The sequence below is a fragment of the Plutella xylostella genome, chromosome Z (genome assembly GCF_932276165.1).
Source record: "Plutella xylostella chromosome Z, ilPluXylo3.1, whole genome shotgun sequence".
Lineage (NCBI taxonomy): Eukaryota > Metazoa > Arthropoda > Insecta > Lepidoptera > Plutellidae > Plutella > Plutella xylostella.
This window is the reverse complement of record NC_064012.1, coordinates 4,861,969-4,889,228: the sequence shown is the minus strand read 5'-3', so window position 1 is coordinate 4,889,228 and position 27,260 is coordinate 4,861,969. Positions and strand designations below refer to the sequence as shown.

General features: G+C 39.2%; 1 protein-coding gene across 2 annotated transcripts; it reads left to right on the top strand.

Annotated features, from left to right (window-relative positions):
• The first annotated feature begins 4,296 nt into the window (after nt 1-4,296).
• Nucleotides 4,297-27,131, top strand: LOC125491203 (SET and MYND domain-containing protein 4). 2 transcript variants are annotated; one of them, XM_048632611.1, is made up of 13 exons: nt 4,297-4,429; nt 8,723-8,929; nt 12,127-12,298; nt 13,530-13,712; nt 14,311-14,457; nt 22,391-22,470; nt 22,597-22,718; nt 23,264-23,400; nt 23,606-24,046; nt 24,173-24,356; nt 24,617-24,829; nt 25,880-26,021; nt 26,861-27,131. In XM_048632611.1, the coding sequence occupies exons 2-13, from the start codon at nt 8,726-8,728 to the stop codon at nt 27,059-27,061; spliced, it is 2,226 nt and encodes a 741-aa protein (XP_048488568.1). In that variant the 5' UTR covers nt 4,297-4,429; nt 8,723-8,725; the 3' UTR covers nt 27,062-27,131. The 2 variants fall into 2 exon arrangements, with proteins under 2 accessions (XP_048488568.1, XP_048488567.1); XM_048632610.1 differs by having other exon boundaries at nt 12,127-12,328.
• Nucleotides 27,132-27,260: the final 129 nt, after the last annotated feature.

Here is a 27,260-nt window from a genome sequence, read left to right as displayed (position 1 = left end):
TAATTGTTTTGTCCCTCTCTATCAAAGAACAAATTGTTCTCTGTCAGAGAGTGATAGAACAGTTCAATAGCTAAAGCATCCTATAACTTTTTTATGAATAAGGGGGTTACACAATTATCTCATTTTTAGTTGGCAAAATTCTGATGTGCTGTTAAATGCACGTCAATATTGCAGACGACTTCATTAAGCTAGCCTTTTCCGTTTCATAGCTCGCGAGTGTAATAGGAATATGATTTTCTTTTAGTTGGACTAGCGCACGATGAAGTGTTCATTCAATTGATTTAACTACTGAGACGATACGACACAGCAATGTTTGTAGCCCCTTTCAGCCTTTTATACAGAAGTAATATAAGCAATCTAAGTAAGAAACTAAAACTAAAACATAATAATTTATAGACGAACTGAGAGACCTGAGTACTCTTTCAAGTCAGTTAGGAAGGGGATTATCCAATCCAATGCATGGTTACGAGTACATATACCGTTTTTACCATTGTATGTTATCCAGCGATCACAGTTCTTTAGTAGTGGCGTAATGACCTGCGCTTCAACGCACTATTATGAGTATTATGCCCATTGTGATACGAAGGCCAAGGTCTCATGTATTGACATATAATGGAGCTACAGTAATAAATCGTAATTAATAGAAGATCCATGTGTATCCTTATTGTTTCGTACAAAGATGTCTGTTTGAATTGAAACACAGGTGTTTAGTTAAGTGTGTACTTAATTATTTATTTCAGATTTCATGTTTCGGTCACTTATGAAGATATTATTATTTTCAGGATTCATAAATATAAGTACTGGGTTAGTAAGTGACCTCTCAGAATGGCTTCCTAAGAGGGGGCAGGTTTCTTTTCCCCACACTGTACAACTAAGTTTACGTAATTGATATTGAGGTGCCACAGCTCATGGTCACTATTGACTCTGAGGATAAATACGACGAGGTAGGGTCGTGGTAGCGCAGCTGCTGCCGTACCACCACCGACATATTAGCAATTAACAATGCATAAAGCGTCACTGGCCTGTCAAACGTCTGTTAGGTTAGATCCATACAAGTTATATCATATTTGGCTATTGATTTTTTATTGCTAAATAATGTTCGGTGGTGAAAACCCAAAACATTTTAGTAAGCTGGAGTGATCCCTTGGCTACGAATACATAGTGGAGCGTTTATTAATTTCCATTTGTTCCATGTAATACGACTGTGAAACCACCGAACAAAAAGGGGCCGTTATTGTACCATTTTGATTGAATACCGGCGAGTTGTATGGATCAAAAATTCTCTGATTTTCATTGAATTGTAAAGTTTCTATATTTTTTGTGTGAAATGTTAGCTGATGTAGTGGCGGTTCAACATTGTGCAAAATGGCGTATTTCCGCCCAAACTCGTTATACTCACATAGTTTTATTTGTATTCCTTAATACAACTTCCTCTGAAAAAGCTCTACTGCACAGGTAATTTGATCCCACATTTTTTACTGAAAATATAGCTGAGGCTACATTGTGAAAAGACGATATAATGCTCGCACAGATTTAAACATAAAATATAGAAATATGATGTACTTACTTCCCTACTACTTGGGTAATACTTGGTCAACCCAAGCTCTCACCTCTCACACCGTAACTTAAGAAACCAGATTGGTTTCCGTACTGAAATCCTAATCCTAATCCTAACTAATATTATAAATGCAAAGTAACTGTGTCTGTCTGTCTGTTACTCTTTCACGCCAAAACTACTGAACGGATTTGAATGAAATTTGGTATACATACGAATACCCTGGGAAAGAACATAGGCTCCAGGAATTTCCACGGGAAAACTTTTTAAGGAGAAGCGAAGCGCGCGGGAATATCTAGTGATTATTATGTATCGGGTACATCAATCAGCAGTCTTCGCTTACTGATAAAAATTCAACCTTTCTTACCCTCTTTCCGTTAGCTTAGCTTTCAAAAAGTTTGCGTATCCCATCTCATCGTACAGTCCAGAGATTTTGCTAAAGCATTACAGGTATACATTATTTATGTAATAAATCCAGTTTGTTACGCAAGCAATGTTTTTCAACAATCCGAGCTGCCTAGTTCGAAAGCTAATTTAAAGTTAGCACGTCCCGCGTCCGGTATAAGTAAAGCACAATCATTAGATACGGTTCATACGGTGCGTGCGGAGGGTTACTCTATACTGACGAAAAACTAACTCACGGGAGCTGTCGTGTAGTAGGCATGTTTAATACAACGTAATAGAGTCGTGGTTTACGCAGCAGCGCACCGAAAATAAGTTTGTTATGATATAAAGAGGCCCTCCTGGTTGCGTGCTACTGAAGGGTTCGAAATAGGCGAGCCTCCCCTTCAGACAGCCTAGTGCAAGTTTTCTCACCGTTCGAGCAGTGAAAAGTAAACGTGATTTCTTTATGGCGCCGAGGTAGGGTCGCTACATCATCTCCCTCACACATTAAACATCTGCGAGTGGGAAGGAGACGTTCGTTGTTACGACTTCATATTGTTTATGTGATGGCGCGCTTAGAGCAGCATGTGATTGTGTACCTACCTACCTACCTACCGCTAGGTGGCGACTCTGCCGCGCCCTACAAATTTACGTTTACTTTTCACTGTTAAAACTGTGAAAAACTCGCACTTCGCATGCAGATGGTAGATTTGTTTAATTTATATTCACGCCCTGCAGCCCTTGTAAGTCCACGAGGATTATGTTCATAAACATAATAATAGAATTCGTGTTTATAACATTATTGCAGATCGTACATTTTAATTTTACGGGCGTTTCCTTATTTTTGAATGCTGTGTTGTGAGTTTAGGACGTAGCAAAGGAAAATTATTTGATATTAAGTAATTAATGTAGGTACATGATATCTAAAAAAACTTCATTGATTTGTGAGTAGTAATAGTAGTAGTATAACTTTATTTATTGTACATAAAACACTTAAAATAACATTTAAGACTTAAAATCCATACTAAAATAAGGGCGGCCTTATCGCTAAAAGCGATCTCTGACAGGCAACTTCTTGTGAGCAACAACGAAAAACACCCCTCTTTTTACGTCTGAGATTAAAAATAGTGCATTGGTATTTGGTAAGTTGAAGCGTCGATCGCTAACAATGGATCTCGCCATAAAATGCAAATAGCCGCCTAGCAAACAACCATCTTGTTTAGCCGGAGTCGGCCGCGGTTCACCGAAACATAATTGGCTGTTTTAGTGCTAAACAACAGTTTACTCCATTCTAAACATGTTCTAAACAAACCAACTGGTACTAGTGAAACTACGATGAACATGGTAATAACGGCGCAACAATAAGGAATAGAACAAATATATGATTTGAATGAACGAAGCTAAAGTGTGTGGCTAATCATATTCTATACTTCTAAATAATTAATTAAATATTTATATTATATCACTGCGTATAGCACACGTTACTTCTTCTATGTATCTACATCATGTCTACATATACGCTATGCATGATTTATGTAGGTAAGTACCTAATACTAGTCTTACAGAAAGCCTAAAAATACGACATAGGTACGAAAATCTGTTCTGAACAACCATAGCCACCATACGTAAAGCAGAAGTATAAAAACATATGTTATAATTCTTTCTTGTATGGCCATACTACTGTGTTTCCAGTTGGCAAACAGTTTACCACCGACTGAGTAGTCATTACAGTTGGCCGCTGTTTCAGCCACCACCTGAGATAAAACTATGATAAGAAGTACTTTTTTACCTTAACTAAGAGAGTATATTCATTAAAAGCTTCAGAAACTATAATACACTCACGGGCAATGAAAAAGTTCCACTCACAAAATGTCGACACCAAACGACCCCGACTTTTTCAAAAACTTAATTTCAAATTTGTACAAAATATTACCATTTTTAGTTGGTAATATCCTGATGCTCTATTAAATGTACTTTAATGTTGGAGAAGTCGTGTCGTTAAGATAGCATTTTCCGTTTATGTGTGATTTGTTGCTTTTCTCAGTGGAATGGGCCGGTGGTTTTCATTGCCCGTGAGTGTATAATATACCTTGGTTACGTTTTAACCTTAACCACAATACCATATACAATATCGTATAGCATGAACCGTGTCTCGTCACGTCTCTCCCTACGCCCGGTCAACACTGAAATCCTAAGCTTTGCAGTGGGGTCACTCCCTAAATCTTAACCAGATTTGCTTTTCCGAAGCGCGGAACTACGGCTCTATCACGTTGTATTTAGCTTGCCGATTGCGTGACAGTTCTCGTTCGTTCTTAGTCGTAGAAAGTGACCCCCCTGGAGCGGCGCGCTAACTCCGGCGCACTTTAAATATAGCCCGCGCATGCGCAGATACGACTGCGCTATCGAAATACACGATGCGATCAAGACAACGACGCTTAGTCGAAATTTTCTACCATCATGTCAACATAAACGTTAAAATCACTGTGCAAGGTAAGTTTTTTACAATTTGTTTGTGATCTCGGCTTTCAAGCTTTCGTTGTTTAACCTTTATGCTTTGGTGATTAGTTTTTAAGAGGGAGAATGTATGAATTGGTGGTAGGTTGGTGCAAACTTTTGTGTTGTTTTTTGACAAAAAGATGCGATTTAACAGCCTTGTCCTGGAGCTACTATGTCAGAAATAGTTAGCGATTAAACAGATAAAGGTCAAATGGTACTTACAGTATCATTTTATGCTGAGCTCGGCGTTCTAAACTGAGTGGTGATTACAATATTATTTATGTACTACGTTCATAATAAAGGGAAAATAATTTTGATTGCTGTAGTAATTTTAATACTTATGCATGTATTTTTAGCAAATTGACTTATTCATTTAGTACTATTATGCAATTAAAAGTAAGCAAGTAAGTATATTTTTTCTATCTAGTGAATTAATAATATACGCATAAATGTGGATGCAACAATGCTCCTTTGCCGACCCAGCAAAGGAGTAGGACAGTCAACAAAAATAAAACAAAATATAGCCCCATATTCAAAACGTATCTATCCAAGATTTACAGCTGTTAGATAGATGGATTGCAGAAAATTTTAATCTAAAAGGTACAAGCTATAACTTTATTAATAAATAGTATTTTTCGAGTCATTCATCACGCTCGTGAGTATTATATTAATAATATGAAAGTGGCGCTGGGGCTGGATACTTAATTCTTTCGTTGACTGTACAGTAGTACAAAGGGCTAGCTTAAAACTATGAAAGTGTTTGTGCTAGTAGTGGAACATATTTTTTTGGTTGAATGTACACGTACTATGTACCTTACAACCACAGGCGACTAGTAGAGTCAGTGTTTGTGAATATTATACAGGGTGTTGCAAAATTGTGCATAGTAAGCTGAAAGATAGTGACTGTGGGGGTCATTCTGGACAAAATTAATCTTGTACTACGGCTTTTGAAAACGCGATAATAATAGCTATAATCATAGACAAAAATACTTTAATTTAGCCATGGGCTCTTAAATATTTTTGCTAAGTATAATAATAATGATAATAATATGTGGGGACATCTTCACACACGGCCATCCGACCCCAAGCTAGGCAGAGCCTGTGTTATGGGTATCGGACAGCTGATATATCTACACAAATACATAGATAGATAGATATTAAATATAAATATCAACACCCAAGACCCGAGTACAAATATTTGTATTTAAACAAATATCTGCCCCAGCCGGGAATCGAACCCGGGACCTTCGGCATAGCAGTCAGGGCCACTAACCACTACGCCATTCGACCGTCGAAGTATATAATTTGCATAATTTGTAGAATAAATCTTGTTTATATATTGGCCCTGTGACTCGTGAGTGAGCGCTCAGGGCTTATCGCTTACAATAATCGCTAATAGCACTTTCCACATGATTCCAAAATTCGTAGAACAACAAATGTTCCCCAAACGAGAGTTTCCCTTTCTTACTACGTCTCTTTTGCAACACCATGTATACGCATGTCAGTCTCGTTAATTAACAAGCGGTGCTACCACAATTTGAATACAAACGGTAGCTCGAGGCTGTAGCTCGATTCAGGAACATAGGATCGACCGCAACAATAATATGCACCGAGTCTATATACCGACCACAGCACTGAGGACTTCAGACAAAACCGACCTAGCGATCGAGGGAAATTATTTACTACTAGCCATTCCCGCGAGCTTCACCTTAAAAGGTTTTTTCTTTATTAAAAATACCACGGTATGATGTGAAAAGAGATAATGTTCCTACAACTTTTGATTCTCAATTAGGTACTTGTTACCTAAACCGATACTTATAAGTTGTTGCTCTATCGTGAACTTAATTTGACAACTATTTTCAGATTTTCAAATAAGTAGTATTGAATTTGAGACTAATTACTACACGTAAATGTTACTTCGTTTAAACCTCCAAACGCTAATCAATCTTCATAGGTTTTATTAATCGATGATTCTCTTTCGAAATTATATTATCTTTATTTGGAAGCACAATCCCATGTTATTTAGTTAAAAACCCAACATTAAGTTATCTTTCTGTATTGCATTTCCATGTTTTGTTTAGTCTGAAATAAAAGTATTATGTATTCTATTCTCTCATTCTGATCATAGTGACGATCCGTCAGTTATTTATTGGTGACATACCATGGAAAATCGAGCGTCGACGTGTAATGGAATCCGTCCATCTAAAAGATGTTTGAACCCAGTTGAACCCACCAACCAGCTATACACCACATAACTCACCCACATCTTGTAACAGATCCAGTGTAGGACATAGGCTCCTTGTCTAGACTGGAGGTTTATTGCCATAATCTCCACGCTTAGCAGGCAGGTTGGAAATTAATATACTTATCATAATATCACACAACAACTACAACATACTTACACACACAACAACTGCTTAATATTGGAGCCTTCAGAGTTGCTGCCATTATTTGGCTGCAAAACATTGGTGGGCAACGTAATGATGCATACATAACCTACCTCACTCACTATGTACAATAGGTATGTATGTACATAGCAAGCAATGCCAGCCAAACTGCGATTTTTCCGTTACATACCTACCACCAAGAGAGAACCAGCTCAATCTCTAAACATTGTAGCTCTATTGCAGATTAGAGAAAATGAAATAAACAAATCAATAAACTCTATTATTAGATTAACTAGTGGTTCGGCGTTTCCAGAGCGGGATGAAATGTCAAACCGCATCGATCGGTTCAATCACCGCTACTGAATTACAGCACCCGGGTTCGTGTTAGGGCAAGGCCCCATTGGTGCGTTGCGGTGACGCGACTCAACGCGCCAATGGGGCCTCAGCCTGATAAAATTCACCCTATTCACTAGACACTGTCCACCGACCGCAACATTCGCCTTGTGTGGTTGAAGTGTTATACTGTTAATAAGAAGAGGTTAATAAATAATAATATTAATTTCAATCAATCTTTGTTTGTGGCTGTATGCCGTGTGTGACTAACACAGAAAATTCGGCCAAAAACGATTGTGTTAAGGTACACACTATGTTAATTGCTGTCTTTAATATTAATTTAACTAAGTACTTTAATTTTCCATCTTAAACTCATAGTCATAGCTAAATCTCATAAACGCGAATGATATGAAAAGGTTACGAATTAAATAACTTTTTAACACAATGAATAGTTCTGGGAATGTGTGGGAAGTGGCAAGAGTATTTGAGAACACCCCTGTTTAGTCTATAAAAGTCCTCGTCACACGCCTCGGAAAAAGAGGGGTGTTTCAAGTTTAACGTATCTTTGTATCAGTCTGTGGTAGCATAGCTTTCAGACGGCTGAACTAATCTAATTCTCGTTTTTTTCGGCTAAGCCATTCAAAAGTTATGCGACTTTTAGTGTTGAATTTAGGGGAACGTTGGTTAGGTTATTTTACCAATTATAGGGAGGTTCTCTCCTCTAAGTGATTTCAATTCTTGTGTGTTCAATATACAATGATTGTCTTGCGCCTGAAGTTAGGTAGAGCAATGTGTTTTCTACACAATTTTGTGCCTTGTCTATGTTATTTTCCATTTAAACTACAAACATACAAGAGGGTTTTGAGAATTCGTTATTCAATGTTGTTGTTCGTAAGTCAACGCTTTTAAAACAATACGCTTTTTATGAAGCTTTGTTTTATTTTCTTTATTCGCTATATCGTGGGCGTCGCGTTTTTTTTAATAAAGCTTTTTTTATCTTCGTCGAAATTAATCCTGTTGAAAGTCAGAATTTGATTTCAATATGTTTATGACACCTTAACGATCTTTCTGCTTTGCGATTCTGTAAAATCAGACATTTCACTTCGAACTTCATTCTCCCTTCACCTTTCACTTCACGTAAGTCATCTCATACATTATTTGACAAAATCTCGAAATTGCGGAAATTACAGAATGCCAATTTCAAAACTCACTCCGGATTCAGAATCGAGTTTTGACAATTAGCTTTATAGAATCGCACGGCTGGTGGTTTTTGCTTCATCAAAGAAAATTTAAATAATTACACTTAAATTACAAATCACTCATAGGATGAAGGAAACAAGCTTCTACCATAGGTGCTGTACTCATTAAATAACGGCGATACGGCTCGCGGCCTATCACGTGAGTACAATTAAAAGTACAGCGAAATGCGGGTGGCTCGCTCGCGATTTACCTCTGACTACCCCTCGGGGATTAGAATCATGGGCATATGTATGTATTCTTGGTGCCAGTGTTTAATATGAAAGTAGTTTTCAGTGACCTATAGATACCTATATCCCTTGTCTTTCAGACTATGTCGCGAGTATACGAAGAGTTGGATCCCGCTTACGCGGCAAAATGCAGCGACGTGACCCTATATTCCGATCCCAAGGGTTTCTTCAAGACCCTGACTGATGAGCTGGTGAATCTGGCCAGCAGCGGGGGCTGGCTGGCCAACGACTTCGCCAGGGCTGCCGGAGACGCGGGGAAACTGAGCGCAGTATACGCCCATGCTGAGGTGGGTGCCTTTTCTATTGCATTTTGAGTTCGCGAGGTCTTAAAGTAGTAAAATGTGTGTTTGGGAAAGACTGTATGCCGCTAAATACAAAATCCGTGCGAAATAATACAGGGGTATATAGGAAAGATTGTTCCTTGTAAGTAGTTATTTCCTGTGTTGTTGGGGGTAAATAACCGACTTTGTGACACAACTCTCTCTCTAGGAACATAACCCCAACAAAGCAAAATAACTGAAAATAACATTTCCGTTGTTAAAATTAAATAAAGAGACATGAGAGTTGAGAGCATGCCGGACTGATGAAGCAAAAAAAGTCTTAAAAGAAAGACGGAACACACTAAAAGAAAGACTCAAGTACTAGGACGGTCAAGTGGAGAATACTGCGACTGCGGTTCAGATGCCGTGTCGCAGGCAAGCGGTAGAAACAGACATTTGTTGAAACGACTCGACTGCAACTGTGCTAAGATCTCTTGGTACGATGCGGTTTAGGTCCGACACCGACTCTTGCTGAGCGGCGAAGTTCAAAATAGCTAGTGCGACTTCGCTTGTTTCACATACTATTAATGTATTTCTGCAGCACATTGATGGTTGGTTGGGTTTTAATTAGGTTAGTAATTACCTACAAACATAGTTATAAAATTAAAGCAAGCTCTAGCTTCATATACGACGTAGGTACAGAAGAAAAAACATATTACTTAAACACGTAGCATGAGAAGACTTATACAGATGGGCCAGAGCCCATTTCGACGAAAACCTTTGTCAGGTATTCGGCGATGGCTTCAACAAGGTTCCAGTAGCCACAATGCAAGTCATAAATCCGGCCAATATACAAAAATACTGATTTTACAAGTTTACATGTGACACAGAGACTGCGACACGGCAGAAAACGGCTTAAGTGTACCCGAGGCATACTTGTGCATTTCAAAAGAAATTTAGTTCTTATTTAATGAAACAAAACAGAAATAAGAAATATTATTGCTTCAACGGCAACGTTTACTATGAGTGCAAAGGAGATTCTTTGATTCAGATAAATTGTATTTTATTTGTTTCGAAACTGCGTTACGGTAGTTAAAATAAAATACCTTACGTCAAGTGATAGTTTTGCTTGGATCATGGCGTAGTATAGTATGTACAAACTCCACTCTTAGGGTGGGTTGTACCATTTAACTTTAACTATTACAAACGTCAAAGGTATCGAGATCGGCGGCAGAAGATTAACCAATCTTCGCTTCGCCGATTACATCGTACTCTTTGCCCCGTCGGCATCAACACTCGAAAATATGCTGCAAGATCTCAGCACGGCAAGCCTTCAAGTCGGATTGTCGATGAATCGGTCCAAAACCAAGATCATGTCCAATAGCGCGAAACGTAGGGTCACGGTTGACGGACAGGATATACAATATGTCAACGAGTACATCTATTTAGGCCAGCTAGTCTCATTCGAAAACAGGCAAGATAAAGAAATCGATAGACGTATCGAAAACGCCTGGAAGAGCTACTGGTCTATGAAGCAGCTGATGAAGGGCAACCTTCCACTGTCACTCAAGCGCAAACTCGTTGACATGTGTATCTTGCCCGTCCTAACCTACGGCGCACAGACATGGTCACTGACCGAACATCAAAAGACCAGACTGAAGGTTTGCCAAAGAGCGATGGAGCGTAGTCTTCTAGGTGTCAAATTGACGGACCATGTCAGGAACACCACACTACGCTCCCAAACTCGCATAGTCGATGTTGGTGCCGAGACCGCGAAGCTCAAGTGGAACTGGGCCGGCCACGTCTGCCGCATGCACCCGGACCGGTGGGCCAAGATAGCGACCGAGTGGGTGCCGGGCGACGGGCGCCGGCGGAGAGGCAGGCCGAGACGGAGATGGCGGGACGACCTGGACAAATTCGAAAGTAACTGGGCTGAGAGTGCACAGGATCGTAGGGTGTGGAAGGAAAAAGGGGAGGCCTTTGCCCAGTAGTGGGAAACCAAATAGGCTATGTATGTATGTATGTATTACAAACGTCAAATCCCTTGACGAGTGAGATCAATCTTCAAGGGATTTGACGTTTGTAATAGTTAAAGTTAAATGGTGCAACCCACCCTCAAACATTTTTAAAAATTAATATGGTAGGTACTGCTTTTTAAGTTTAAGTATATTAGGGATTTTAAATATGTAATTGAATACCCGAAGTATAATTATGTATTATGTAATATGACAGACAGATACGAGTAACTTCACACAAAAGGGTAAGTAATTTATGAAAAGCCATTTTTACCTAATCGATATTAATTACTGGCAAAGATATCAGTAGACATACCTACATAAAGATTTTACTTAATAAATACCTAAATAAATAAACCTACACACGGACGAATTGAGAACCTCCTCCTTTTTTCGAAGTCGGCTAAAAATCAATAAGCGGGCTTCATATTACAAAACAAAGTTCTTTATTTGATTAAAAGTAGGACGCTAACAGGTGATTTATTTACCTCCTTTTTAGAGAGCATAATTAGACTTCCTTTCCTGAAAATCTTTTGTACGCCGGACTTCATTAAAGACCGGAACCATTAGGGATTTAATAAATAGGTGGAAATGTAGTAGCTTAGGAGGAAAATATTTACTTACCATGTACTACGGTAATTATCTGATAAATATAACGGATTATACATATATACCTACTTTGAAAATTAGAACAAGTTAGGTACAGTCGGTGTTTCTCTCATCAATGTAACTATGATGATATACATTTACCTATACATAGGTATTTAATAGCTTTATACAGGGTGTTGCAAAATTCGTATACTAAGCCGAAACCTACATGTGCAGCATGGTATATCTAAGCCCGAAACTGAAATCAGAATTTGGAAATTCACGAAAAAAAAAATTAATTTTCCATAGTAAAAAGTCACGTGACCAACAAAGTTTCTATGGAAAATGATTTTTTTTTTCGCGAATTTTCAAATTCTGATTTCAGTTTCAGGCTTAGATATACCATGCTGCACATGTAGGTTTCGGCTTAGTATACCCTTTTTGCAACACCCTGTATAGGGTGTAAAAAAAAATTGTAGTATAATAAAAATGAGTGACTCCCCGGAGCCATTCTGTGTGTCAACGTAGCACTTAAGTCGCGAATAGTATAATTACAAAACTTTTGCAGCAAATTTTACACAACATGCAATTAATTAGTTTTTACAATAACCCGATTTTCAGCTAACGGAGGCATTAGAGGAGGTGTTCTCGCGTATCTGCCCGCTGCATCGCGGGAAGGACACTAAAGCATGTACGGAGAAGCGGCTCCAAGCCCAGAGGGCCCTGGACGAGGGCGCCCTGCCCCGGGCCCTCGCGCTGGCCTGCCAGGCTGTCCTCAAGTCCCCCATGACACGTGAGCATAGACTAGATAATACCACTAAAAGTAAGTAACATTTATTTCGGTCTAGAGTGGTGATTTTCATCTGCTTACTGCTTATCCGGTCAGTTTTTTTCAGCACATGTACTTCTTTAATGCCGACGCTTCAGCTAAGTTAAGAATGGTGTGCTTAATATATTAATACATTGGGTTTTAGTAAATAAAGTTTGTACCCGCTATGTACTAATTGCGAAGTGTGATCTATGTACCCAGTAACAGGAACGAATCATTCCTACATATTACGAAAACTATGCAAAGCTACCAAAAACTAACAAAAATAATATTTTTTGATCCAGTAAAGTATTATGCAAAGTACAAAGAAATCCATAGGACGATGAATAGTGGTTACTTAGGAATTTTCAAAAATAAAACATAATGGAAATTTCTATTTTCCTTAGAGTTAGTAATAAAGTCTACCTTCGGCTGTAGTACTGAGAAAAGTCACCTTTATAATTTGTGAACACAACAAAATACTTCTTTTGTAGTTGATAAAACCTACTCAAGTATACTAATGTAGGCATTTTTCCCCTTTAGCATAGTAATTGAATAGTTTGAAGTGATGTTTTTATCAATACAATATTCTAAGATATAAGTAGTTATATCAACAACGCTACACACTCATTATTGCCTATATTGTTATTAAATTGATAATAAATAAAATACAGAAATGAAAGTTGAGACTTCAAGAGCTTCAACGGAATAATTTTCGAAAGCCTTACAAGTATTTTTATACCAAGTATCGCAACAATTGCGCACTTTATTTACTTCAAGAAAAATATGAAAGTTATTATTGTTAAAGTCTGCTTATTAGTACTTGAAGGATAAAGTTATTTCTAAAAACGGCTCATGTATTTCTTATGCACAACAATATCAAAATACTAAGTTGTAAAAATATGTCTTATTTTTGTAAACTTACTTAGAGAGAATGAGTATTTATTATTTATTATACAATGAAATTCGTCTACTTACTTAAAGAATATATCAAAATTGTGTTGTAACAGACGCCCGGGGTTTAGGCAACATAAATTGATAGCCTCTGTTGGGAAAATTCATACAACTAAAAATAAAATAGAGAAACCCGATTTGAATCGATCGGACATCGGAATTTTTATCCGTCATTCAATAGAAAAGTTCCGTCTGGGGTTAAAAAAGCTGTTCCATAAAAACCGTTGCCTTTATCTACTGTGTGTTCAAAAACATTTTACAGGAGAATTCGAGATAATTGATGAAGGCGTATCACTAGCTTTGTCACTGTGGCTTCGGTCTGAAATCCTGCTGAAGAGTGATAGGCCCAAGGCCGCACTGGAAGACCTGAAGCTGGCTTTGAAGGAACGTCTGCCCGCCAAGATGAGAGCTCAGTACTATTGGCGCATGGGACATTGTTATAAAGGTATTGTACTGGGCGTCCAGTGGCAAATATATCATGTAATTAACCACCTATTGACGTATACTCACTTACTTATACCTCTTTTTTCATTCTTGGTAATGAAAAAATACATATTTTTAATTTAATTAAACTGTAGACCGCTTTCTTGGCTTCGGATTCTAAGGTCCTTGCTCGTGAACTTTAATAAGCTGGTCCGTAGACAGGCGGGGATAGAAATAAATAGATTTAAATTAATAGATTTAAATAAATAGGTTTCTGTTTGAACCGATTTTTCTGCAGAAAATTAGCTGCTGTCTGATGTCTACTGCTGCTTCAGCTTGCAACATAGTGGTAACCGCATATACGCGTAACGTAAAGGGATCGCCTCATTTTCTTCGTAGAACACGATCACGAGAAGGCCTTCGTGCCAGGCAAAGGGTTAAGATATCTGAATACTATACTCAGATATCTTAACCCTTTGTCTGGCGGCGGCAATACAATAATGGGCATCATATTTTGGCCTTCTTTCCATTAACTTAAGCTGCAAAACCGATGAAATATTTAACTTTTCTACCAGTTTAAGGGTTAAGTATTCATTGATGACAAGACTTCTACCCACCAGGCTGCTCAGAGCCGTCCCGGGCAAAGGTGTCGTATGAGCTAGCAGCTAGACTTCTGGCGAAGGATGACGCGGCACTCCGCAACTTGAACCAGGACATAGCATCACTCGACGGAATGCCTTCGAAGACCGCTGAGAACAAACACTGTGGTAGGTGATTACTTTACCACTACTATACTAGATCGTTGTCCTCATATTCATATACAGTACCTTAATTTAAGTTAGAACGTTTAAAAGTGTCAAAAATACGAAATTCCTAAAGCTCTTGAGGAGAAGTGGAAATCCTTTCTTCGAGCCCTATGTCCCTGATGAGGGATAAGAGGATTTCATCATCACCATCAAAGCTCTTGAGGGGGTTGATTGTATAAAAAATAGATGGCCCCACGATGAATACACAAAACAAACATCTAGGTAGTTCTAACTGAAAGCTTCTTCGGAACGAAATGCATGGAACGACAATGTTCCACCCCAATGGAGACACTCTACTACATGTTACCTGGTTATAGGTATAGGTAGATTAGATTAGATTAGATTAGATTTGTTTATAAATAAATAAATAAAAATAAAAAGAAATTTTATTGCACAAAAAACAGTTTAGGTACATACATATTCCGTTAGGTACACTAATATTACACTATAATTTGCACATGTCTTATTTAAGTTATAATCTTAGTTAACAAAGTGGTCCCCAAACTAGGCTTTGCCCGTATCTTGGGGTACCGTAATGTAATCAAAAACAGTTTAAAATAAGAAATTTTAAATAAAAATGAACAGTTTAAACTAAAACAAAAATATTTTTTTTTTAACAAAAATTAAAAATAAATTATGTCTCTTTGGCTCAAACAACAACATAACAATATCTTAATCTAAAATACTTTCTGTGGTGAAGTAATCTAACTGTAGAAGACAATCTTTTAATTTAATTTTAGCCTCACGAACAGACATATCTTTCATATTGCAGTAGTGTAACATACCATTATATATATGTGATCTTATATAAGCTCCAAACCTTTGACCAAAGGAAGTGTTAACGTAAAGAGATGGCATTTTGAACACACGTTTTTTGCATAATTGATCGTAGTAGTCGTTTATTGATAATTATTCATTACATGTCAATATTAAAAGTTATACATCAGTACACCAAAGTTAAAATTAAATAATTAAATATATCCAAAAATTGTCACAAACAATGTCAAGATAAAATAGAATAATTACGAAAATTCAATTAGTTTCAATGTCACAGTAACAAATAATAAAATAATATAATATAAAAACAAATTTAAATTATTGATAGGTACATACATTATTAAAATAGACATTGTCAGATAAAGAGACAATCATTAATTCTACCTGTCGATGAATTCTCCTACCGTGTAGAATGCCTGCGTAGCGAGCCATTTTTTGAGTTTGTATTTAAATCCTTGTAGTGTCTGCATACTTTTTACATCATTAGGTAGTTTATTGTAGATTCCCGGACCACACACGTACACGGACTGCTCGCTCCTCGCGAGCCTGTGCTGCACGTCGAGCAGCTGGCCGCGGCGGCGCGCTCCCCGGCATTCTTTATACAAGTGCAGGTTCTTCCGCACAAACAAGGCTACACTAAGTATGTACAGTGATGGACACGTCAGTATCTCCAGAGAAACAAAATACTGGCGTGCCGACTCATCTGACTTAATTCGAGCCATAGCGCGCACTGCCCGCTTCTGCATTACGAATGCCCGGTGCCAGTCCGCCGCGCGGCCCCACAGCTCGATGCCGTACGTGAGGAGGGATTGGATCGTCGCAAAATAGCAGGATCTGGCCACCTCGCGCGGCACCGTTCCTGCAAGTCTCTGGAGAGCGAAGCAAGCGCCGCCCAGGCGTCCGCAGAGCCAATCTATATGGTCACTCCAGGACAAGCCACAGTCGACTTTGAATCCGAGGAAGCAAGATGTATCAACCTGGAACAGGTCTTCGCTCCCTACTTTCACTTGTAGCGGACGGCTGCGTCTACCGGCCAGGTTGAACAGCATCACCTGAGTTTTTTTAGGGTTGAGTGCAAGCCCGTTAGCCTGAAACCAGTGTGCGAGCTGCCCAGCGACCAGACACAGCCGCCGCTCCAGGTCGTCGACCGAGCTGCCCGTGACCGTCGCGGCCACGTCATCCGCGTACATGGTGACTTGGGCATCAGGAATGGAATTTGGGAGGTCGTTCATTAGTAGCGAGAAGATGATATTTGACAGCGACGAACCTTGTGGAACGCCGAGGTCAGTACCCATTTCTCGCGACCTAGATGCACCTCCCTCACCTACCACAGTTTGCACTCTGTTAGACATAAAGTCAACTAGGAGCTGCAAGGCTGGGCCCCTGATGCCGTAGTGCTCGAGTTTCGCAGCTATGACGGAGTGGTCGGCCACATCGAAGGCACGCGACAAGTCACAACAGAGTACAGCGACGTGCCGGTTGGACTCTCGTGCGGAGAGCACTCCCCATACCACCTCCCGCGCGAGGTCCGTGGTGGACCGGCCAGCTCTGTACGCGAACTGTTTATCGGAGAGGAGGTTACCAGCATCTAGGAACATTGTGAGCCGTGCGCTTAGTCCGTTCTCCAGGACCTTTGCTGGTGTAGGTATTATAGCGACTGGTCTGTATGCATTTCCGTCTTCTCTCTTACCCTTTCCCTTATACAGCGGTGATATTTTCACCCGTTTGAGGCTTGCTGGGTAGATGCCTTCCTTTATACATCGATTGTATAGGGTGGATAAGGCGACGGCGACCGAGTCAGCTACAAGGCTCAGTAGTTCGCAAGATATATTATAAATATCTTTGCTCGGTTTGCGGGGTATCCTCTTCACGATAATCGCGTAAACTTCATGCGGAGTAAATGGCTTGAGTCGAAGAGAGTGGTCGAGTGGGCGGCGCGTCCCGTGCAGCATGGCCAGCGCGAGCGGCACGGCCGCGGCCGGCGCGCCGCACGCCGCCGCCGCGCCAACGAACTGCTCATTCATCGCATCGAGTAGCTCTCGTTTGGATGAGTAGTTTGAGCCATCAGGACTTTTCACCAAAGCGGTAAAATCGAGTGAGCAGCGGTTGCCGCGGTCCAGCTCAGTGTTAATCACGCTCCACATTGCCTTGCACTTGTTCTCGTTACTGGCAATTTTTTGAGTGAAGTAACTCGTGCGCTCCAGAGCTAGCATACTTTTGTACTTGTCCGTCGTTTCGTTCACCATAGTGTGCAAGTCTGGATCGTCAATTTTAGAGTTGAGTTCTAGTAGGTCGAACAGTAATCTTTTAATGTTAAGAGTGTGTTCCGATATCCAACGCTCACTCTTTGCAGTAAACGTCTTGGATTTATAGGGGAAGCATATACTAAATTTACTGCTCAGTATCTCAAGAATACGTGTTGCAAGCACGTCGGTACTATCGGCTGGTGCAGTGTAGATGGCTTCCCAGTCGACGCTTCGTACGGCGGCAACAAAGTTCATTTTATTAGCACGACTCATTTCTCTGATCCGCGCAGTGTGGGGCGTGCGAGACGGAGGCGCACAGTCTAGCTGCGCGCGCACGGCGAGGTGGTCGCCGATGTGCGTCGTGACGGGCGCCGCGCGCGCGCCGCCGGGCCCTCCCGAGCGGCGCCGCACGTAGACGTGGTCCAGGGATGTGCTGGAAGTCCCATGCACGCGCGTTGGGAAATCCACAATATTCACCATGTCATACGATGTGATTGTGTCAAGTAGCATTTTGTTATTATGTGACACTACTAAGGTATCAATATTAAAATCTCCTACAATGATTACGCTAGGAAAATTAAGTACAACAATTTCGCTCAGCAAAGACTCGAACACGGGGAAGAATTCATTACAGTGCGTCAAATTAGAGCGATAAACACAAACTACCGCTAGTCCTAAGTCTACGAGTTTAACCGCAGACACTTCGCAAACCTGTTCTACAGATAGACTGCACAATTCGGCAATAGGTTGGGCTTTTAAATTATTTTTAATATAAATGCAAGTGCCACCATGCTCAATGTTGGGACGACAGTAACTCGACACAAGTTTATAATTAAGGATAGTTGTGGACTTTAACTTATCTAATGGTAACCAGTGCTCACTTATCGCTAAAATATCACATTTTAAATCGTGCAGTAGCAGCGCTTCGAGGCGCCTTGTCTTATTGTTAAGTGACTGCGCATTTTGGTGAGTCACAGTAATGTAAGTCGGCGGAGCTGGTCGCGCAGTGGCCGGCGGCGCTCGGGCGGCGTCGGGGCTAGTCGGAGGCGGCGGCGGCGCGGGGCGCGGGGCCGCTGCCTCGGGTTGGGGATGACTCACGGTGGCCCCGCTGGTGGCGGGGACGAGCGAGAAACCAGTCCGAGTATTTTACACCCGGTGGCCATAGAGTGGGAGTTTTAAGTTCGTCAAACTTGTCTTCACGTATGCCGATTATAAAGGACGAGTGTCTGTCCGTGTTGATGACACGTTTCTCAACATGAAATTCTTCATGCGTAGTCAGTGACGGTATCACCTTTTTTAGGAAGTCAATGATAAGGTCAGTCGTTGTAGTTGGGGCGAACATCCAAGCCTGAATGTATTTTAACTTTTTTACGGTTTTGATTCCGTAATTCTGTTTACCGACGCCTTCAATAACAGTATTATGTGAACGGGCATTTCGTGGACGTTTACTTTTCCCCACTATGGTATATGACATTGTGGTGGAACGGTACCTCCAACGACAGTGCAGGTTCGATGCAATTTCTCATTAATTGGCACGCATCGTCGCGATGCTAGCTTGAGCATAATAACAATCTGTAATATATCAGCAAACCGATACTCATGCTATAAGAGGTGCTTGCAGAAATGGAAACATCAGCGCTTGTATGAACATCATAAATTAGAATTCTACAATAAAATAACTCACGAGCAATGAAATAGACCTACCAAAATGTAATCAAATTATGTAATTTAGAAATTATTTTAAAAAAATAGGTTTTTAGTTGTTAAAAATTATAATGCGATGTTAAATTTATTTTATTTCAATATTGCAGGGGGCGTCATTAAACTAGTCTTTTCTCTGTATAATTATGAGTGATTCGGTGCTATTTTCACTGAAAGTTTTCATTGATCGTGAGTGTATTTCAGGATACTGATACTAGAGGCAGAACTAGAGAACTAATGTGGGTCCTTAGTTGTTGTTTTAGAAGCCTTGGTTGGTACTCAAGTAGTTTGGAGTCTCTTCTTGTCACGACGCAAACGCTAACTAAGCCAATTAGGAACTTTCTCACTGCGAGTATTAGGTGTTTCTCGATATTACCCATTATCGATTTCAATGTTTGGTTACGAAGGGATCTGATATTTACATAGTTTCAAGTACTGAGACAAGTGAAGGTTTAACCAACAGTTGTGAGTTAGTTACTGTAATATTCATGATAGTAGTAGATAATTCTTAAGACACTTTTTAAAACGACGCAACCATAATGTCTTAAATTATCTTTAAAAAATCGAATCTGTGAGACTTTGATAATAAATACGAACATGATAGAGCAGAAATGTCTCGATTGATAACATATATCTCACTGTGCAAGCGAACTCTTATTCTGAATTAGTACTTACAATTAGAAGATTTGTGACCCTATTCATACAATGTGTTATTAGGTTGAACCCAAAACGTTTGACAGTAAATAAAAAGCGGATTTCATTTAGCTTTGTATTTGTATATAATATCTAATTTTCCTATAAAAGAAAGGTTTGACATTGATGTCGATTCTGAAGGCGGAAATTCTAATTTTAACGCTGTCAAAACCTTAATTTCTCTATTTAAAATTCGACTCTATGAGTGTTCCCGTAAATGTCATTTTTTGCTAGCAAAATTTATAGTTTGACAGCGTTAAAATTAGAATTTCCGCCTTCAGAATAGCTACAATTGCCAAAACAAAATATTGTGCCTTCAGAATCAACATTATTGTACTGCTTACATCATAACTGCTGTGTAAAGAGAGTAGGTACTGCAAACCATCCATAAAAAAAATAGATTCTAAAAATAGTATTTTTGCTTCTAACTGTCAATTCGTCGGTTGTATCCTGTCTCCTGTCGGATATTGGAAATTTTATTGTATTTACTAACATGTAGGTACGTTACTTACCTCTTAGCGGATGAAAATGAAAATAGATGCATTGTTTATTTTACAGTTATATCCAGAATTTGTAAAGTGCGCATTTAGGAGGATTGTATACAGGGTGTCCAAATCGTCATAATAAACCACTTTCATTCTTGAAAAAAAAGCGAATAAAAATGGTGCTATTAAAATTTGCGTCAGAATTTTGTGGGTGGAACTTTTTGGTGAAACCTAACTGTATACTGACCTAACCTAACCTAACTATATGTATATGTCGCAGGCATCTGGTTGAATCTCCTTTTTGGTTGAATCACTAGCCCGTTCATTGGATGGCGCTACTCAATTGTATGACTAGGCCGAACGTTGATTCTAGAAGCGTCACAAAACGTCTGACGAGTTGGTGTCTTAAAATCTGTCAGGTAAGTAGTGAATAAAACAAATATGGCGTCTATCAGCACCTATATTGTTAGTTTTTTGCAAATCAATTAGCTTTAAAGTGCGTTATTGAGTGACGACATGGATTTACCTATTATTACGCAGCGGGCGGATAGTTTCAAAGAAAAAATTGTGGCGAAACTGGATAATTATGAACAACGATATGAAGGTACGTTTATTGTTATTGTTTAGTTAATTTGTGAAATAAGAGCTTTGTAACATAGTATTTTTGTTGACTCTTGTCTGGTCATGTTCACCCTAACCAAACATTACAAAGTTGCTATACTATATCCCATTCAACGACTTCGCTGAATGACGTTCACTCAAGACGTCGAACGTTACAATCAACGACTTGACGAGTTGTCCTTTAGTCATACAACTGAATAGCGCCATCTAATGAACGGGCTAGTGGTTCAATCAAAAAGGATATTAAACCAGATGCCTGCGACATATATACATTTTATAAGTATATCTGTGGTACAATATTATAAGATAATGATAAGTAAGTACCACTGAAGTGTGTTAAGCAAAACAACAAAACCGCATTGTGACAAAAATAAATCGGTTGTATTCTTCGACTACATCAAGATAAACGCTTCAGTGTCTGAACGACAATGTAAGCTTCAAAGTAGCTGATGGTAAACACAGATGACTTTTTGCCCTGTATTCAATGGTGTAGTGTAGTATATAGTAGTAAACACTTATTTTACAATTGGGTAGCTAACTACGTTTGTATTTGCTGTTTGCAGTTACTGGTGGCAATTCCGATTTGATCAGTACCCGTATCATGAAAATTCGAGCTAACGAATAGAATCGAATGCGAGTGCGACTATTGTCAACTTGACAGCACTTTCGAACACTTTTTACCTTTCGAATGAGTTTCGAAAAGAATGACCACAGAGTACATGATATTATTCTGACAATGACCTATGGAATGATAGCTGTCAAACTTTCGCAAATCTGTACACCGCAATACACCGCCATTTTGTTGCTGACAGGTTGACAGCACTTTCGAATAGACTATCGAATAGAATATGCTGCGGTTTTTCATGATACGGGTACAGGAGAGGTTACTCAATACTGGGAAAAACAAATGAACGAGAGCTGTGGTGCTATCGGCACGTTTAATAAAACGCGATAGAGTGGTGACTCGCGAAGGAGCGCACCGAAACTTAGTTTTGGGTCATATGGAGTAACCCCCCAGACCGCACCACCATGCCTTAGTTAGATGTTAAAGTTATAGTTTATATTACTTCATACTCTTACATTTCGGGACATTTGCGGTTGAGAGGGTGTGTTAAACCTATGCCATATCTTACTATAGGTCCGTTCAATACAGGAAAAAATGTGTCTACTTAAAGCTTCTGACCGAACCCTTATTAGTCTTATACGTCTTATACATTCGAATAAGGGTAGTTTTTATTTGCCCGAGTCCGCATTGTTCTGAGTTTGTATCAGATGTCATGATCATGTTCAACCGCCTTATCACCATACTATATCAAGGAGGTATATTTTGTTTTTGTCTTTTACGTAGGTTTATATACTGCTTTGTTTCAGCTATCTCTTTGACCGAGGGGCCCAAACAGAACATACCAGCCCTGTCCAAATTGGTAAAAATTACCGAAGAAGATAGCAAGGTGAGCCATCACCATCCGCCATATACCAATAATTTATTTGTTGAATTTGAACCAGAGCCACTCGACGTACGCTGTACAGATATTATGACTGTTTGTAAACTCACCTTTGTGTATTGCCTTTTGAAGGGTCGATTTGCCGTGGCCAGCTCGCCTATAAAAACTGGGGATGTTTTGCTAATCGAAAGCCCATACGCAGCATGCCTACTCTCAGATTTTTATGGGACACATTGCCTGCATTGTTTTAAAAGGTAGGTATTTACTAGTTCGCTTGTTAGCCACGACTTTGCACAGAGCACTGCCAACCAGCTTTTCAGTGTGTTTCTTTATGTTTGGCTTGATTTCTGTCAGCGCACGTGAAAATCATGGAAATACATATGATGTAAGTAATAACTAATTTAAGGACATTCTCAAGTTAGGACATCACACCACCTAAAACCAAAGAACATTCCAAACTACTTTCAACTATTTGTCGCAAGTCTTTATCAACCACTACGAACAGACTGTAGAAGATAAGACGACCTTTATTTGAATTTATTTACAAACTAAAATATCTCGTAAAGAACAAAATTACAGTCTTTTACTTATTAACGATTACCTACTCACACAATAATAGAAGAAACAACAAACAAGAAATGTACAACCTTACCAGCCGCAAGAAAGAGAACGGCGCGGCGCTTCTCGTCTATGTAATACGTAATAATGCCAGTTTTCCTTACAACACCATTTGTCACTCTTCGAAGACTTTTATAGCTTCTTAAATAAGTGCCGAAGCTGACGATTTTCCTCCATGTAGACTGGCAGATAACGAGGACGAGGCACCGGTGTGGTGCCCCAAGTGTTCAGGAGTGGCCTTCTGCGGGACCGCGTGTCAGGCCGCGGCCGTCAGCACCTATCACAAGTACGAGTGCCCCTTCCTGGATCTGTTCATTGGTTAGTATTGAAAGCCATATTTATATGCCATATTTTTATGACAATACTATAGTTATAAAGAATACCCTCACAAAATGTTGTGGAAATTGGGTGCATACTTACATTTAATGACTCATGCATTTCGAAATGCATCCTTCACTACAAATCTTCTCGTTAGAGAAGTACTTACTTATGTTCCTTGATAGAAATCAACTTTGTTTTTAAGGATCCGGAATGTCTATTCTAAGTCACATCGCTCTAAGAATGGTGACGCAAGCCGGCTTGGAGACCAGCCTTCAGATCCACGCCAACTGCCTCTCTAACGAAGAGCCAACAGTGGAAGGATCCTCCCTGAATGATATAGAGGGATCCCCCAAGAAGTCCAAAATGAAGAGCAGGAAAGAGAGATTGAACCGGACTAAGAAAGCACTGAAGAGTTTTGACAAGAATTTCAAAGAGGAGAGTGATGAACCCAAGGCAGAAGAGAAGCCAAGTCTTCAAGAGGAGTTGGAATTGAAGGCGGCTCAGATATACGCACTGTGTACTCACTCAGAGTTGAGGAAAGAGGATGACTACTTGAAGCGGATCGTGGTGGCGATGTTCCTGACGGAATGCTTAAAGAAAGCCGACTTTTTCGGGAAAGCCAATCAGGAAACTATGAAGAAAAGTACGTATTTTTTAATACATAAGCTTCGAGAATCGTGGTATGTGGACCTGATCAGATTCCCTGTGTGTAAGAATCGCAATCTTTTAGCAGAAAACTATACTACATTACTTTTATTTTTATTTACAGATGAAAGAGCGATCACGGAGCTCATATTACGCAATTTGCAACTTCTTCAGTTCAATGCCCACGAAGTGTACGAAACTTTGAGGACAAAAGAAAGCCTAAGTGGCGCCAAATCTGTGTATGTGGCCGTTGGAATCTACCCTACTGGAGCATTGTTCAACCATGAGTGTTATCCAGCTGTCGCTAGGTAATCATTGTTTATTTTTTATTTAATGTCCGGATTCGATCACGGTGCCATATCTCATAGAGATCAGCTACCATCTCAGGAGCACACATTTGAATGTTCTTTAGAATTCATGTAACCAATATTTTGGATGAGGATGGCTGGCACGAAGCTTAAAACCGTCTGTTTCATCAGTAAGGCCTTAAAATTGTATGTCGTCAGTGAATATTCTGACTTTGGTATCTGATACTAAATCTATTAATCTATCTATTATCTGTCTCCAGGTACTTCGAGGGTCGCCAGCTGGTGTTCCGCGCCACGCGCCCCGTGGCGCCAGGCGCGGTGGTCTCCGAGAACTACGGGCCCCACTTCCTGTCTCGGGGGCTGAAGGAGCGCCAGCGGGCACTGGCCTCCAGATACTGGTTCAAGTGCAACTGCCGCGCGTGCGAGCTGGACTGGCCGCAGCTCAAACAGATGACCAGTGCTGTGCTCTACAAGTGAGTAGTGGTCTCTTCTTTGTTTAAATTGTCTGAAAAGTACATGTTTCAATGTTTCAATGTATTTATTAAGTAAACATAAAAAAAAACACAGTACAATTAATAATGACCCACAAAACCAGTTTACTGGTTTGTCTGTGGATTCAGACTTCACTCTTAATAAACTAATTATATTATATTCTATTTTTTAAGAAACTTAGTGCTTAACAATAAATTTAACTTGATACTTGTTTAAACATCAGACAATAGGTATCTAGATTTTACTTAACAAATGTTTTTTTAACAATCTTGAGAATCTTGCCTTATTTGTTTCATCCCTTATTTCAGTAGGTAGATCATTTAATAATTTAGGTAATTGTTTTGTTAAGGTCCGACCTCCATAGAAGTTATTAACCCTAGGTGTTTCATATTTACCCTGAGTAACCATCCTAGTACCTATACCATGCTGGTGCTGTGTTATATGCTCCGTACTGCCATGGTTGTTCATTGCTAATAAATATTTATGCTTAAGGCTGACTGGTAATACTTTAAGAATTTTGAATAATTGACTATAATCATTTTGGCATTTTCTCTGTGTTTTTTTGTCAACTAGAAGTTTAGAAATCTTATTTGAAGAGCTTCTATTTTATCAATATAAGTTTTAAATGATAAACCATAGCAGTCAAGAGCATAGCTTATTATAGAATCCACTAAAGCAAAGTAAATACATTTTAGAACATCTTTAGGTATTTTAAAACTTAGTTGATAAAACTTACACAGCAGTATTCTTAATTTATTCGATACATAATCAATATGCTTAGTCCAGCCAAAGTTCTCATCAATTTTCATTCCTAGGTAGGTTACCTCACTAACTTTTTTAAGAAGTTTGCATTTACATACATAGTTTATATTTAAATTATTATGATAACACTCATGTAGCAGGCATTTCGTATAGGGACGCCATCAGGCGACATGAGGTTGCTGCAGACGGCTTCACATTTCGTTCCAAACACCTGTTAAATGTGGCTTAAATAGGTTCTTAAGTAATAATACACTAACTCTTAATTTTAGGTGCCCAAACAATGAATGTTTGAACACGTTCAAAGCAACTTCTAAATCGTCGGCAACGTGTATCAAATGCTCTGCAAAAGTCGAGACTGAAACAGTTAAAGATCTGGAGGAAATAATTAAAAACTGTCGCGACAAATACCAGGTAATCATTTGTATTTTTTATTTTGCTTTGCTTCCCTTCCCTGTGACACTTTATTAATGAAACAGGTAGTTATTGTGATTCAACCTTATAACGTCCAAAACCAATCATCTTCTCAAAATTCCCCAGACGAAATACTCGTACCTTCTGGAAACGTTTACTCAACTATACTATAGTAGGTATTTGAAATATCTAGATAATTACTATGTAAAACCAAATAAAAAAGGAACATTAAAAATAGATAACAATCAGACAAGTTAGTTAAATTTATTAGTTTTTAGAGTGTTTTTATTTATGTCGGTGGTTTATAAAGTTTAAGCACGGATCTAATGAATTAAGAAATTTTAGAAATTATGGATTTTTGTTTTAGGTATTTTGGTACGTGAAGGTATTGATTATGGACATTATGACTCGTCTCAGTCGTTACAATAATACACCAGTCGGTTGTTAGCGACGCAGTGACAACTTTAAAATTGCTTTTATTGTTTGAGATTTCTGTTAACGCTGGCACTGCTAGAAGCAAATAAAATACGAATTCATTTTCCATTTCCAAGTTAAAGTCATAGCAGTACCGTTTACTTATTATAAGTTATGAACTTTTGTAAGTTCCGAGCAGGAGTCTACTGCAACTGTACCTCTATATTGAAAGTGAGTTGTTTCTAGTTGATGAGATTTTATATAATATTTTTTACGCAATATTGATTTTATTTTTATTTTATTTACTTTAGCTTGCCCCGATGTTAATACCGTGATTGATGTTAGTGATTGGTGGAACACCCATTTAACGAGTTTATTGACGTAACCGATGTAACCGTATCATTCAGCCATAATTTTTTCCTCAGGCGGCGGCAAAAATAGCTGGCGTAAACGCGGAAGAAGCCATATCCTCGTTGTCTTCAGCCATCGACGCGTTCCACGGGATCGCCAGTCCCCCCCACAGGGAGACCCAGGTGGCCCAGGAAACTCTGCGAAACTGCTTTGCGTCCCTAGGGAACGTCCATTACGTCCCAACCCCGGAGAAGTCGGAAAACTCTAGTACCTAGACTTAGTACCTAGATTGTTGTTGTTATTCGCACTAACAGACCTGATTTATAAAGACATGTTGTTTTGAAATTTATTGTGTTTGTTTTGTTGTCGTGAAGTAATTATTAGGTGGTTAAGACCAATTAATGCTACCGTATAAAAAGTGCCATTTTCAATAAAATAATAAAACTTAGATGATTTACAATTACAAACTTATAT